The sequence below is a fragment of the Hakea prostrata genome, chromosome 4, assembly GCF_041222555.1.
Source record: "Hakea prostrata isolate BN-2017 chromosome 4, UWA_Hpros_2, whole genome shotgun sequence".
Taxonomy (NCBI): Eukaryota; Viridiplantae; Streptophyta; class Magnoliopsida; order Proteales; family Proteaceae; genus Hakea; species Hakea prostrata.
Window position 1 is genome coordinate 54,253,705 of NC_142603.1, and position 14,610 is coordinate 54,268,314.

Genomic DNA, 14,610 nt, shown 5'->3' on the forward strand with positions numbered 1-14,610 from the left:
TAAATTCAGGAGTCCCTTTCTCCCGGTTGTTCCCCTTTCACCCGCTCCCGCTCCCTCCCCTCCGCCCCGGTCTGTCGCCTTCCCCCCCTTGCGCCTGTGTTCTCCGCTTTCTGTTTCCTCTGCCTTCTCTGTTTCGTTTGTCGATCATTTTCGTTCTTGCGGTGATGGCTGCGCGTTCTCCCCCCGCTGTCCCATCCATTTCCCTCACCAAATTTCTAGGTCCAATCGGTCTCCGTCTTGGTAATTTAAGAGACAACATCCTATGCAATTTCCACTATGAATGACGTTGACCGTATAGCATACTGTTTCCCTAAATATTTTCATTTATTCGTTCTTGTTAGCCACGCAGTATATCTTATTCGCTCATCGATCAATGCTTCACCCAGCCGCTAGCAGCGCACATCCTGCCTATTGTTGAGAGGCGCTCACCCGCCCCCTGCTCCGGGAGTCGAGTTGATCTGCTCGGTAAGCATTTAGCTACTGAGGCGATTGCCTATATGTATACTGTGGTGTGGCGCGGCGATGCCCGGGGAGGGGGTGGGGTGGCGGGAGACCTGGGTTTGGAATTGGGGTCGTCGGACAGGATTGGGGTTCCTTTGTTTTTACTTTTACCTTTGTGCTCATTTTATTTACTGTGTATCCCCGCGTTTCCCCCCGTTTGTTCATTTTGCCTCGTGGCTCCTGTCGCCGGCGCGCCAGCGCTGCCGCTTTCCTTCGATGAGGAAGATAATTTAGGATAAAACTACAACAGGGACGGCTTGTACAACTTATAGCTTGCAAAACCCTAATCTGATTTCTTTATTTACCCCTAGGTAAACTCATATTTCCTGTTGTGTCCTTTAACCAAAGGGTGTCAATTTTGAACCAAAGCGAATAAGGAGAGGACAATTTAAATCCAACCGATATCTTATCAGATTTTAACCCATCAGATATGTATCTTATTAGATTGTGTAATACTTTTAGCACTTGCTCTAAAATAGAAACGTTTTTTTTTTTTATTATTTTTTTTATAAATAACACTTCATTCATTGAACTATAAAGAAAGTACAGATACACAAACAAAAGAAAAATACAGACACAACTGCATGAAGACACAATGTTCGAACCGAACCAAGGAGCGAAAAGTGACCAAACTATCGTACATGCAATAGACAGGGTCATCCAGGCTAAGGGATGGGTCAAGCCCAACAAATAGGGTCAAGCCCAATATACCCTTAGAAAGAAAGCCCATCGTTTCTATGTTTGTGATGGCATAAAGGGGTAAGAAGGTAGGTAAATGTCATAATAGTGATTTTCTTTTTTTTTTTTTTGAATTGTGTGTGCAATTTTGTAATAGATAAGTCAGCTAGACAGCTTAATGGTGGGGTTGATTGGTTTCCAAGTGGGGTGATTGGATTTCGGAGAGTGGAGTTGGAGATGTTTCATTAGTGGCGTGGTTTAAGAGATTTTTCAAAGGGGGTGGATTTAGGAATGGGATGTTTGGCACGAGAGCTTTTGCACGACTTATGCTTTTGGGTGCTTTTATTTGAAAGTGTATGTTACGTGGAGGGAGCAAGTGAACATACCAAACTTGAATTCATACTTTAACATAGTAGCTTTTGGGTGCTTTTATTTGAAAGTGTATGTTGCGTGGAGGGAGCAAGTGAACATACCAAAATTGAATTCATACTTTAACATAGTAATATGGTATTTTAAAATAGTATACTTGTTGGCGTAGAATTAGTGGAGTTGTGAACCACGAATCACTCCAAACTAACCAGATCTAGTTCAATCTAGACTTGAATCGACTCTTGCTTGCAAGGTTGAAGAAGAACGGTTAAAAACGAGCCGATTAGCTGGATTGGAGCTCTGTCTCCGATGGTCAACTTAGTGAGTGTTGAAAGATAAGGGTTGTAGAGCTCCTGAGAGCTCATAAAATATTTGAATGCTCAAAGGCGAGAACTACAGGTAGTTTTTTTTGTGAATTTGAGTGTCTTACCTTATGTTGATGCCTTATCCTTAATTCTAGATTCACTTTCCTAACTAGACATTCTCTTAGCCGTCGATTGAGCATTGTAGAACTGATGGTTAGGATTTGATCCTTAAATGGCTTTTGAGTTGATCTCGTATCTAGTTCAAACCATTGGTTACATCCAGTTGATCCAATACGAACCGAGTCTTGGATTATTTATTCACAACAATACTTAACAAATGTATAGTACAATATAATACAATATGATGATATGATATGGTGTATATCCTTGCAATCCATGCACTCATTTTCTTTTGTAGGTAGACTTTAGCCGACTGGTTTCGACAAGAAGACAATCGCGTTGCAAAGGTGGTGGTCAAAGACTCATATACGGTGGTTGTCGCAAAATAGTCGTTCAAAAGGGAGTATGTGAGGAGAGATAGATGAACACAATGGAAGAAGATGGATTAGTGAATTATACTGGGAGCAATTTTATAATTTTACCACCCAAAGGGCATTTAGGTAATTTGAATTTTAAATTTTAAATGAGTTATATGGGATAAGGGCATTTACGTCATTTAGTGAGTTATAGATTGTTGCAATATTGTAAAATTTACTGCCCATATGACTTTGTTACTTTTAATTTTAGATTTTAAATAGTTAAATGGGGGTAAAGGCGTTTATATCATTTTACCCTAACTTAATAGGAAAAAAAAAGTGTGGCTCTATGGGTGACTTGTAATTTTTCAATGGGTGCCAGTGCAAAATAGTGGCAATTAGGAGTTTCATCCTAATAATGGTAGGTGGCGGGTAAAAAATTAGGGTAATTTTCATCTGGACCCCGAGTTTATCCAACTTTACTTACTTTCAAAGCCCTGGTCATATAATACATTTACATACTGTTAATTTAATATTTTTGTGATGCTTTTTATTTTTTTTTTTGTTTATTTTTTTATTAAGAATAGTGTCTCTTGTTTCTCATCGTGGGATAACTGTGTCAGGTTGTTGAGCTAAGTTCTGAGCAGTGGTTGAGTTGAAAGCTTCAAAGACGAAGAGAAGAAGAGTCCTCGTGTTTGCATTCCTGGATCACAGGCAGGGAAGCCGACGTGTTTTACCGTTGCTGGTTTAAGCTGGATTTAATCACAGCTACTCCTCTACTGCAACTGCTACTATCGCTTCTGATGCTGGATCTCAGACCAATTGGAAGAGGAATCCTCAACGCCATTTTCTACTACCCTTCTTCCTTTCCCGTACCTTGTCGTTGGCTCAAGATCTTACTGAGATACTGAACTAGGATGGAAAGAAAGAATCCAGAGAAATCTATAAAATTTGAGAGAGAATTGATGTGCAGAAAATGCCTATTGCTTGTCTGATGAAATGCGAAGGTGAGGTAGGTGAGAGATTATGAATTTCAGGCACAGAGATCTTTGTCGTCCCTGGCTGAAGATGACGGAGGGAGAGAAGGGAGTATTTATAATAAGAGTTGAGGAATTTGGGGGGTTTGGAGAGGATGGAAAAGGTGTGGAAATTGTGAGAGGGGTAGGTGGGGGGAGAGGTGCGTGGTGGAAGGAGGTAGGTGAGATAGAGACTATGGTTGAAGAATTGGAGTCTGAGACCTTCAGAGACAATGGATTCTGTTATGCAACTGAAGATAACTGAATCATTGCACGGCTATGATTAGGATACCAAGTAGAGACATCAGCAATTTTTCTTCTCATCTCATGTAGTTATACAAGAGCAAATCACCCACAAATTTCTACAGGAATAAAAACACCCACAAATGTAAGTGTAAAAGTGTTAGAAGAGACATATTCCATACAGAGATTTCTTTTCCGGTAAGTTGCTATACAAGAAATTTAACTATTTTGATGGACCAGTAATCAACAAAAGGGAACAACAAATCAAACTTAACGTCCTTCAGAGAGTTGAGATTCTGCAATGGATGATGACCGAGTGAGATCCATCTCCTGATAAAGAACCCATCCTGAGACATCACTTGAACCTAAGAGGAACACTTCATTCATGAGGTATGAGGAAGGCTTCATGAACGAATGGTTCACGCATTTGACATGAAGGTTTCTTTTTCTTTTCCTGAAATCCTCACCTGCTCCATAATACTTGCACGGGTTCTTGGTGGAAACTACAGAATTCTAGGCCTTTTGAACATTACCGAAACGTCATTTCGTGGAGGAAAATTTTCTTCTTCTTTCTAACAAGAAATGGAGGAAGATTAATCAAATTAGTGGTTGGTGCGCATTCTGTCTCGAAGCTTTTGAAGTCAGCTGCAATAAGGGCTGAGTAGCGGCTGAGTTCTTGGCCGACGATGGAGAAGACAGAGAGACTAGCATTTTTTTTCTTTGAATAAAAGAAAGAAACTTATTAAAAAAAAAACTATAACAAATAAATTGGAAAAAGGACATTTTCGTCACAAAAATTATTAAATTAACTATTTCTTGTCCTTATTTAATCATTTCATGAAACCACAGGGGAGCCATATGCAAAAGAAACTTAAACTGGACTAAAAGTGACCTGGACCAAACTTAAACTGGACTAAAAACAGCAAGGATGCGGAGTTGACATAAATCAAAATAGCTTCCAAGGGGATTACAGGAAACAAATGAAGGTGCTACGACTTATAGATGGACTTCAGTCTTATTGCATGGAATCCAAAAACCAAAGACTGCTCTCAACGCAAGAAAGACTATATCAAGTGCCTTCATGTTGGGGTAATTGTATTACAAATTCTACAAAACACAAAAAATAAAATTGCAATACAATTGAAATATGAAGATCCTTAGTCAATCCGGAGAGCTTGATGTTGCAATCGAACGAACCACCAATCAATGAGGTTGAGTCACACCTTGAATGTTGTCTTTAAGGTAATTGATGCACCCTACTACCAAGGGTTTTTTGCACCACCACCTCCAAGATAAAGCAACCTCCAACTATAAAATGATGTAGTTATTCTAGTCCCTTCAAGGAGCCAAAAGCTAGAGCACAATTAACTTTGAAACACAAATAATGTGAGTGTGAGGAGTGTCTCTGTTACACACCACATGCAATGAAGGGTTGGGTTTATATAGGCCCAAACCTCACCTTATATCCCTTGAGATTCTTAAGGCAATGAATTGGATTTAATCCATTCAATAACCTTAATCCCACTCATGGTAAAGGCCATGAATGGTCATGAAGTTGAAATGAGAATTGATGGTCAAGAGTTGAAATTTAAATAAATTTCATCATTCAAGTAAGTCCACTACATCACCATGATAAAGACCAATTAAATAAAAAAAATGCAAAAAACTAATTTTGAAACTTAATAGATTTTAATAAAAAAATAACACTTCACCACCCCAAAGAGTGAGGTCAGTTCATATTTCCCTCTTTCTTATCTGTTCGTTTTTGTCATCAAATTGTATGTCATTATCCTTGCCTCATTCTTATACAGTCTACATAAACACATCGATCTACCGACATCCAAATATTGCTTTTTAGAGCAATGATTGGAGCCCTGGAGATTGGGTTGTAGTAAGTATTAATTTACTCTAGCTATATCCGCAGCTAGGTTTTCTGCCACAAATCTCCATTACCAAGCTAACCGTGAGGTGTTAACCGTGATAATATTAATGCATTTGCGCAAGGGCTTGTGCCCCCTTCCTCATATGGCCCTCACAGAAATGGATTTGTAGGTGAGCCTGAGCTAGAGACCTGGAGTCCAGAGAGAAGCCCTGAGAGGTTCCCCTCGTACCAACCTCGTTTGAACTTTCAAGAACCCAGAAATGCTTATGGGTGGAATTCTAGGCCTGACCAGTCGAGGCAACGAAATTCTGGGTACAGGGAACGCGGTAGACATGAGAAAAGCTGGCGCGAACGAAGGCACTGAAGCTCTGTAAATTATTTACTGCCTCTCAGATCTTCAATCACAATTAGAGAAATGTACAGATAACAGGTCAGAATTTGGATCCAAATTGGCGGCAAATGGTTATAAATAGAAAACTGAGATTTTTTCCCTTGTAAATTCAAAATTGGATCAGTTTTTATTGAAGATGTGGTAGTGAAATTTACCAGTCAAACAGTGGTGTCTCTTTTTCCATATCCAAATTTAAAACCCTGTTTTAGAATTTGATCAAAACCAGAGAAATGGCAGAGGTGGCATGCATTGACTGAAAAAATTTCATCCATGGTGTAAGGGAAATTCTGTCGACCACCATATCCATCAATGTTAAGATCATCAAATAGGAGGGTAATTTCAACAAGTTTCAAATTCTTCAATGTGGGATGAGGATTGATGATGATCCAATTGTCTAATCTGGAAAACTTTTGCCAATCTGGAATCTTAAAAACTCTGTTTAATGAGAGAATGTAATAATGCTTGGTTGTTGCATGGTCCACTTAGGAAGGGCTCCTAGTTCAGCCCAAATACTTGATTACATATACTGAACATGTGAACCTTTTCTTAACATATCAAACCACACATACAGATCAGCAATAGAAACTCTGAGCTCATGATTTTTGTAACAAAAGGGTGTAAACTTTTTTCCATCTGTTTTACTTCTGAAAGTCATTCCATTAAACTGAATGGTTCTGCTTTCAGTCACTTTTAGCTTGTTCATGAGGCTTAAGATAAGGTGGTCCACCTTCTCTTTTCTGTGTAAATTGATATGCTTCTCACAAGTACCTGTTTTATTTTTAGTTGAGCTGTTGAGGATGTTACAGCTGCCAAAAACAACCCTTGAATTATTTGATGGTTTTTAGGGCTGCTGATCAGTATTTCGAAAAACTCCATTCACATCATGGTCAACAAGAATTGTGGCCATTTTCATGCAGGGGATTCTAGACGTTTACTTGAACTACTGAATTGATAGACAGTTGTTAACGATCTCAAAATCTACAGCAGTTAACGATCTCTCTGTTCACTCTCTGTTAATTCATAATAAAAAGGTGAATTTGGTGTCAAAGACTTTCGCACCTATAGAGTCTGGGTAGAAGCAATAATCGCTTGCTGTACGATTAATCACAAATTTAAATCTTGGAAACAGAATTAAAGAAGTGTGTGCATGTGACCAATCTCAAACTCAGTCAAAAACCCTATGCATTGAATATGATCTTTTGTGATAAACTTGTTTTTGAATTTTGGGTCGTTATCTTTCCAAGTCTGCATCATCAGGTATATTAACTATTCTAAAAGGTAAAAAAACAAAAAAAGTCTTACATTCTCTTATCAATGTTTTGTCTCCTTGTCATCTGTTGCATTACTGTAAGGAGATGGGTTGGGGATTGGAAAAACATACTCTGGTGAAGGTTTTTATGAATATAAACCATTAAACGAGTGCAGTCATGCATAGGTATACACAAATTACCATATTCGATCAACTTAATTCTTTCGGGCATTATTTATTTGCAAGATATAAACAGGGTGGGAAAAGAAAATGTATAAGATCCATTTTTATTGAATTGGAGAGGTCATGGGTTTGACCCTTGTGAACGACAAAGTTTCCTCTGAGAATGTAATCGGAGTGCACATAAATTGGCCTGAATGAACCTCAGACAAAAAAAAAAGAGAGAGAGAGAGAGAATTGGAGGGACAAGAAAGAAAGAAGAAAAAAAAGGTTGCAACAAAAGTCGGTGAATTCCACTTTTTTCATGAAGTCCCAATGAAGAAAATGGAAAGCCATGTTAGGAAACAATCTAGGTTAAGTTAACAAAACTAATTAAAAGTGTACATTAATTAATTATGAAAGACAAATCAAAAGTCGAAGCTACATTAGAGAAAAACAATAAAGAAAAACAAACTACAAATTTAGGCTGCAACGTACATTATCAGATAAAAATGGTTGAAAAGGAAAAATCGACTGAATAGGTAATTGTGGAACTTTCATCACCCAAACAGGATATCCAGTAGTGCAGTTGTACCAAATCAGCTCTTCAGAAGTCCTCACTAACATTATATTCATGGTGTCCATTGACAATATGAAAAAATGCCCATCAGCTAATACTCCTTCCACAAGTTGGTTGAGTGGTTGTAAGCTTATTCTATATTTCTTCTTCCATGTTTTCTCAAGATAATCATCCATTACCCAGAGCTCCATCCATAATGATCGAAAGCTAATGTATAACAGACCAAGAGCTCCCTCACAGTTTACCAGCTTTCTAAAAATTTCTTCTCCTTCTACCACTCCTTCTGATGATGACGGCAATGGGGTTAACTTCCAATTCTCTTTATCAACGTCAAAAGAAAATACCTTTGATTCTTGAGTTAACCAATGAATAGAGCCATGCACTAGAACTTCGTGGTCTCGAGATAATAAGAGCTTGAAATAAGGGAATTTCACATGGTCCATCAACATCGTCCATGCACCCTTACTGGAATCAAATTTCTCGTAGTGAAGCCAACCTCTATTCTTCTGTGACCAGGAAAATCGAATGATTCTGTAACGTAATGGATCAGATTTTGTCACTATAATTGCTATTTTCTCAGTCTTGTAACGGGTTTTGGGAGTTCGAATTCTTCTCCACTGTTGCGTCATTGGCTTGCACACGTAGTAATTCGGTTGGGAGCAGTGGGTTTCAGTACTCATGCAGCAAACCAAACCTTGTGCTCCATCAGAGGTGGCTGCAATCTTGAAGCTCCTCGGTGGCAAGAAGTCTAAAGAGATTGATTTGGGAACTGATGTGGTGGACATGAAGGTGGTGTGATACTTATTCCTTCTAAGATTCTGAACGAAGTAACCAGAGAGAGATTGTGTTCTTTGGTGATGGGTGTGCCTTAAACGGGGATCGTAAGTGAGAGTCTTCCACTCCCTGCAAACCAATCTGCATTGCCAAAGAAGATTGTCAAGAGAAACGCGAGTTAAGATCTCAAAAACCATATCATCAGGCAACTCTCTTAAATATGGTGAAATCTTGCAGTTTCCTCCTCCTCTCTCTTCTTCCTTTCTCACTCGAGGCGATTCCATTGTAGAAAACCCTCCTCCTAATCTGAATCTCACGAAGAAAAGTGATCGAGCTAAAATCTATGAGAAGAGCTCCTCTATGTAAATTTATTTATAGGCCTGTTACAACTCTGAGTCCTATTAGGATTACTCGCTTCTAAGATCGACACCGAATCCTGGAAGAAGAAGAATTGCAGTTTCTTGATTACTCGTTAACAAAAATGGAGTCATACTCCTAGTAGAACAACAATCACATGCAAGTGTTGTTAAAAAGGGTTTGATTAGTTTTGTGGGTCCCATCCAACTCAATCGTCCGGTTTTTATATATATATATATATATTTTCTTGAGGATAACCATGAATTTGGGAAATTACATGATTAGTTAAATTAATTTTAATTTTTCCTCATAAAAGTAGCAATCTAATGTTTGCCAACTGAATAAAAATAAGTTTTTGAATTTATAAAATAGCCAAAACAACGTTTCAGACATTTTTACCCTCATTTTTTACTTTATTGGTTATAACTTATAAGAGATTTTTGAGATTAGCAAAAGATGAGCTAGATTATTTGGTGGAACTCCACCAAACTGGGGGAGAGAAAGATTGCTTCTTCTTCTTCTTCTTCTTCTTCTTCTTCTTCTTCTTCTTCTTCTTCTTCTTCTTTTTTTTTGAGTTAAATTAATTCTTTTTTTTGTAGTGGTGTTCTTTTATGTTAATTGTTCTTTATAGACATGATTTATTAATCTCAATACAAATGTATAATTGATTGAATACAAAGGGGTATTGGAGGAAAATAAAATGTATCGGTATCCTTGAGTTCATATTTTTATAATAGTAGTATGATATGATTTTGAAAAAGTATGGAGTGAGAAAATTAGCTTGCCACCGGTCAATGTAGGGTTTGTAGAGTGGTAAGATCCATACTTCCTAATTGAGAGGATAAAACTATCTAAAGGGAGAGTGCAACATTAATTTGGCTACTTTTGTAAACACAAACTCATATTTTTGAATTTAGATATTCTTTACCGAAACTCACACTTATGGAGTGTGAGTGTATCGGAAAGTTTTTGTTAACTGAGACATTGAGTGTGAATGTATGATTATATGAACAAACTTGATAGAGAAGATATGGACTCTTTTATTCAATTTTGTTAAATGAAATATTGAATAACTTGTCAATGATGGGTTAGTAAAGCGGTTAAAGGTTCAACCTTTCACGGGGAGATCTTGGATTCGCACCCATTCAGCGGCATTAATTATATAAAAGCTCCCTTGAGATGTGATGGTGCACGCAAGCTCTAATTTTGTATAGAAAACCTAAAATTGACTAATAATGCAATTTTTAAATTTTCTTTTTTGGTAAACTCTTATTGGATTCACCATTTTATGAATTCAGTCATTCTCCGACCCAAGCCGGTCCATTTTATTCGACAGCGGTCAACGCAGTCAAATAAGAGAAAAGAGAGAGAAAAGTGGCCTAGAGATTTGGGAGAGACAAACAAGGTTAAACGCTGTGATCAAAGAAAATTAGAATAATGGGTGGTTCAGGTTTTCTAATTTCCGCCTCATTCACAAACGGGACTTCTCAAGAATTTCTTCTTGTTCATCTCCATTGACGAGAAGAAGCTCCAGTCATTTCTTCGTTCCATTCGATTCTCATCTGCAACTGCAAGACGATCATCATCCATGTTTCAATGTCTCCACGAGATGGTTCGGTGACAATTCCAACCATCATTCCGGGAAAGAAGGAGACAATATATTTAAGCTGATCCTGGCTGCTGACGTTTTTCTCGCCTCCGGCAAAGCCATCACTGGTTACTTAACCGGAAGCACTGCCATCATCGCTGACGCCGCCCATTCTGTCTCCGATGTTGTACGTCCAATTCCCAATTCAAGAATCTCTCAATATTTGTCTTCATTTATTGGGTTTTGTTGAAGATTCAGTTCTCTGTTCTTTAGTGGTACAGTAGTGATCCTTTAAAGACCGTGTAGAAATTAGCGAAGGATGTCATTTAGCACGAATTTTCTAAAAAGATTCTGCAAAGATAATAGAACCCCCCCCGTAGATTCTCATTCACTCTTTCCCTAATCCAACCACAAGAGGGTTTTAGAAACTGGGTACCTATAAAACTTTGATGTTCACGAAAATATTAAGGCAAGCCTCTAAAATCAGATGGGAGTTAGATACTCGGCAAATACAACTCGATTATCATGAAGAAGTTTAGGGACCATCCTCCTACATCACCTAAGTTTCCCCCAAGTTACAGGTCAATCCAACCATAAGGTCTCTAGATTCAAGATTCCCACCCTATTTCTCTATGAGACATGCCCTATAACAACTTTTTCTTTAAAGCTTGTATAACTATAAAGCAATTCCGTTATTTCTAATGGTATTTCTATAAAAAATCTTAAATCCCAGAGTCAAAGGCATCCAAGGGACCTCACTTTTTAAACATTCTTATATTTCATCATAGGGATACCCTAACCAAAATTGCAAGAAGCCTTTAATTGGACTATAGCAAGTTATTTTGATAAGATCTTTATTAAATGGATGGCGTTCAGATGAGGCTAACCATCTGGATAAATATGGAACAACAGTAGGGAACAAGAGCTAGCAAATTGATCATGTACATATGCAGTGGCACCCACTTTTGTTAAGAACTGGATCTTCTACACTAAAGCATGTTGTCTGCTTGCTTCCTCTTTGACAAACTGCTGCAGTTAGATTCTTTTCCTTACCATGTTGCCATCTTGAAATTTTGATGGTCATCAATGTACAGTTGCCCTGGACTTATTTTGATCACTGGTTAGTGATAACCGTCCTATCTGAATGCAGCTGTGACTTTAATAGAGCCAACATGGACATTGAAAGTCTCGGCAGGAGGGGCTGTGGTTTGAATCATCAATGATGGGATCCCAATATTCTTAACACAGTAGCCAGCGGTTAGCAACTATTAGACAGTGAGGAATATTAGTAGCTGCAAACAAAATTCAGCAACAGGAGATCACCAGGAAACTAAAAAATTAGATGAGTGGTAATAATAGGTTATGGGCAACCTAAGCAACAATGATATAATCTGATAAAATAATCTCGAACAGGCTGCAGTGTATAAATTCTGATTGGCAGATAAGAAACACCAATAACCTATCTGATTGAGAAAAAATAAATTCAGAAATATTAGTGGTGGCAATAAACAATCTGATTGAGAGGATCAGAGGTAGTAGCAATCAATAATGGCCTAATCAATTGATCAAAAGCAGCAAAGAAACAAAAAGTCTGAGAAATAACAAATGCAACACTGATAATAAGATGATACTGAGAAAAAAAATTCAGAATTATTAGAGATTGCAGATACCACAAGATCAGAAGACCTGATCTGTTGAAATCCTGGTCGAGGGCAAATTTTGATGTGCCCATTGGATGCCCAATTCCATTATCTGCTCTGGAGGTCAGATTTATTAAATTTGGAGGTCAAAGCTGTCCCCTCAGTGGGTTCATGGATAAGGTTGAATGAAGTACCGGAGGACCTCTGGATGATGTAACTCAAACCTGAGAGGCCTTAAAGTTCATTTATACTTGATGATGAATAATGGCAAAAACCAAATCTTGAAAGGGAGAGCATCGCCTTGTTGAATGACTAACAACCCAGACTATACCTTAAAATATGGATGGTTTTTTCAACATCATTTTCCTAGAGGTCTCATGTTGTCAAAGTTTGAGTTTACATGTTCCAAGACTAGTCTGTTTAACCCTCATATCTCAAGGGCATGGTTGCAGGAGGGAACGTGTTTGCTGGTGAAACTAGTGTTTTCCAGGTGATTCTTTGAAATGTTTCCACCTCTGTTTTGGAAATCCTGGCAGAATATCTGTAGAAGATAAGATCCAATCCACGGAACCGGATGATTAAACAAATCACCCAAATGAACAAATAAACCAAGGATTTTGTGCAATATAAATTGAAAGACAATCACAAAACAACTAAACAACAAACCACCACAATAATGAAAAGGAAATGCAAACAACACACAAGAATTTTACGTGGTTCACTAACCCGAAATAATCGAGATTAGCTACATCCACGGGGAGGGATTTCACTATTTTAATCTTCAAAATAGTACAAGATTTGAGTATGATACAATGTTACCTCAACCGATCACATAATCTCTCAAACCTCCTTGAAAATACCCTTCCACCTTAAGCTCTTGAAGAAAACCTTCAATCCAAGCTCAAGCTTCAATGGAGTTGCAATGGAGAAGAACACAAGAGAGAAGAAATCATTTTCTTGCAAAACCACAAGAAGAAGAAGACTCTAAAGACTCTAAAGACTCAATCCCGTTTTTGAACAAAACCCACTTTAGAACTCACTAGAAACTCATTTTTCTCTCTCCATGTACCTCTCCCAAGGCCTTTTTAATGATACTAAACACCTACCCATGTTAAACACTAAGTGGGACCCACCAAATTTAAAATTTAAATTTAAACAAAGATAAAGTGATTTTCATCACTAAACCCAACAACATCTGCTTTAGCTATACCTTTAACTCTTAAATCTTCATTCTTCTGCATTGGCTTCTCTTGATATACTTTTTTGGGCAAAGTTTCTCTAATTCCCATGCTGGCCTAAGAATCCAGTGTTGATGGTCGATTGAATGATGTTGTCTCACTGTACACTTGCTGTACAAAGGGCAGCTGTCAGATGCTGTAGTTGATGTTGTTGGTCGTCTCTGTTTCTGCTCTATTTTGAAGTCTGAGGGTATATATTGGCGCAATAGTAAGGTTCCTCTATTGCAAGTTTGCAACTTGATGGTCATGGGTTTGAGTTGGGAATTAGCCTCTCCATGATGGAATCCGGACCTTCTCCCCATTGGGGGAGCAGTGCACTGCTCTCCCATGGCTTTCTAACTACAAAAATCAGTGGGTTCCACTGATGAAAAAGATTTTTTTTTTCTTTCTAAAAAATGTTTTTCACCGTGGGTCCACTGATATTTGTGGTCAGGAAGCGTCGGGGACGGGGTCGCTGATCCGGACTCTCCATGATGCCGGGGTAAGGGTTGGCTTGTCCATAGGGTCCTAAACAAATACGTGAGAAACCATTTTGTTGGTCACTGTAGCGTGACTTGGTCCTACTGTAAAGCATGATTTGGTTTTTGCATGCGCATGGATGATAAATATGATTTGGATTATTCGTTTTCTTTAATGAATTAATATAGTAAATTTCCCATGATAAAATTATATAATTTTATTTTTCTTTCTATTAAATTATTGAATGGAGACGTTAGAAAGAGACGTATGAGCAACATGTCGCTTTCTGATACCTGTTTCTGAATACGAGAGAGATTGGAATAAGATGGGCAGAATTTGTATGCATTTAACCGGGATTTCTGCATTTGGTCGGACATTATATTATTCTCAAAGATGCCCTTCTCTTGTTGTAACGTCTTGTAAATCATCAAGAATAACAAATGTTTTCTAGGTTTTGCTGTGGGGAATTGCACCTGCTTTGGATCTAACCGGTTTTGATCGGTTTGGTCGGAATTGGTTCAAATTAGCAGGGGCCGATTTGGGTGTTGAAGCTGATTCATCGCCGATTCGATATCGTTCCGATTTTAACAACGAATGATAGTTTTTTTATTTTTTTTTTTAACAATGAATGATGGTTGAAAAGTCGAAACTAACCGGCAATCAGTAGCCAACGATTCCAGAACGGTGTGGGTTCATGCACTGACG

The 14,610-nt window shown here is 38.1% G+C and overlaps 1 protein-coding gene across 1 annotated transcript; it reads right to left on the reverse strand.

Annotated features, from left to right (window-relative positions):
• Nucleotides 1-7,743: 7,743 nt before the first annotated feature.
• Nucleotides 7,744-8,907, reverse strand: LOC149019669 (F-box protein At5g49610-like). Its single transcript, XM_089154116.1, has one exon. It carries the CDS (start codon nt 8,905-8,907, stop codon nt 7,744-7,746), a length of 1,164 nt encoding a protein of 387 aa, XP_089010242.1.
• Between the last annotated feature and the right edge of the window lie 5,703 nt (nt 8,908-14,610).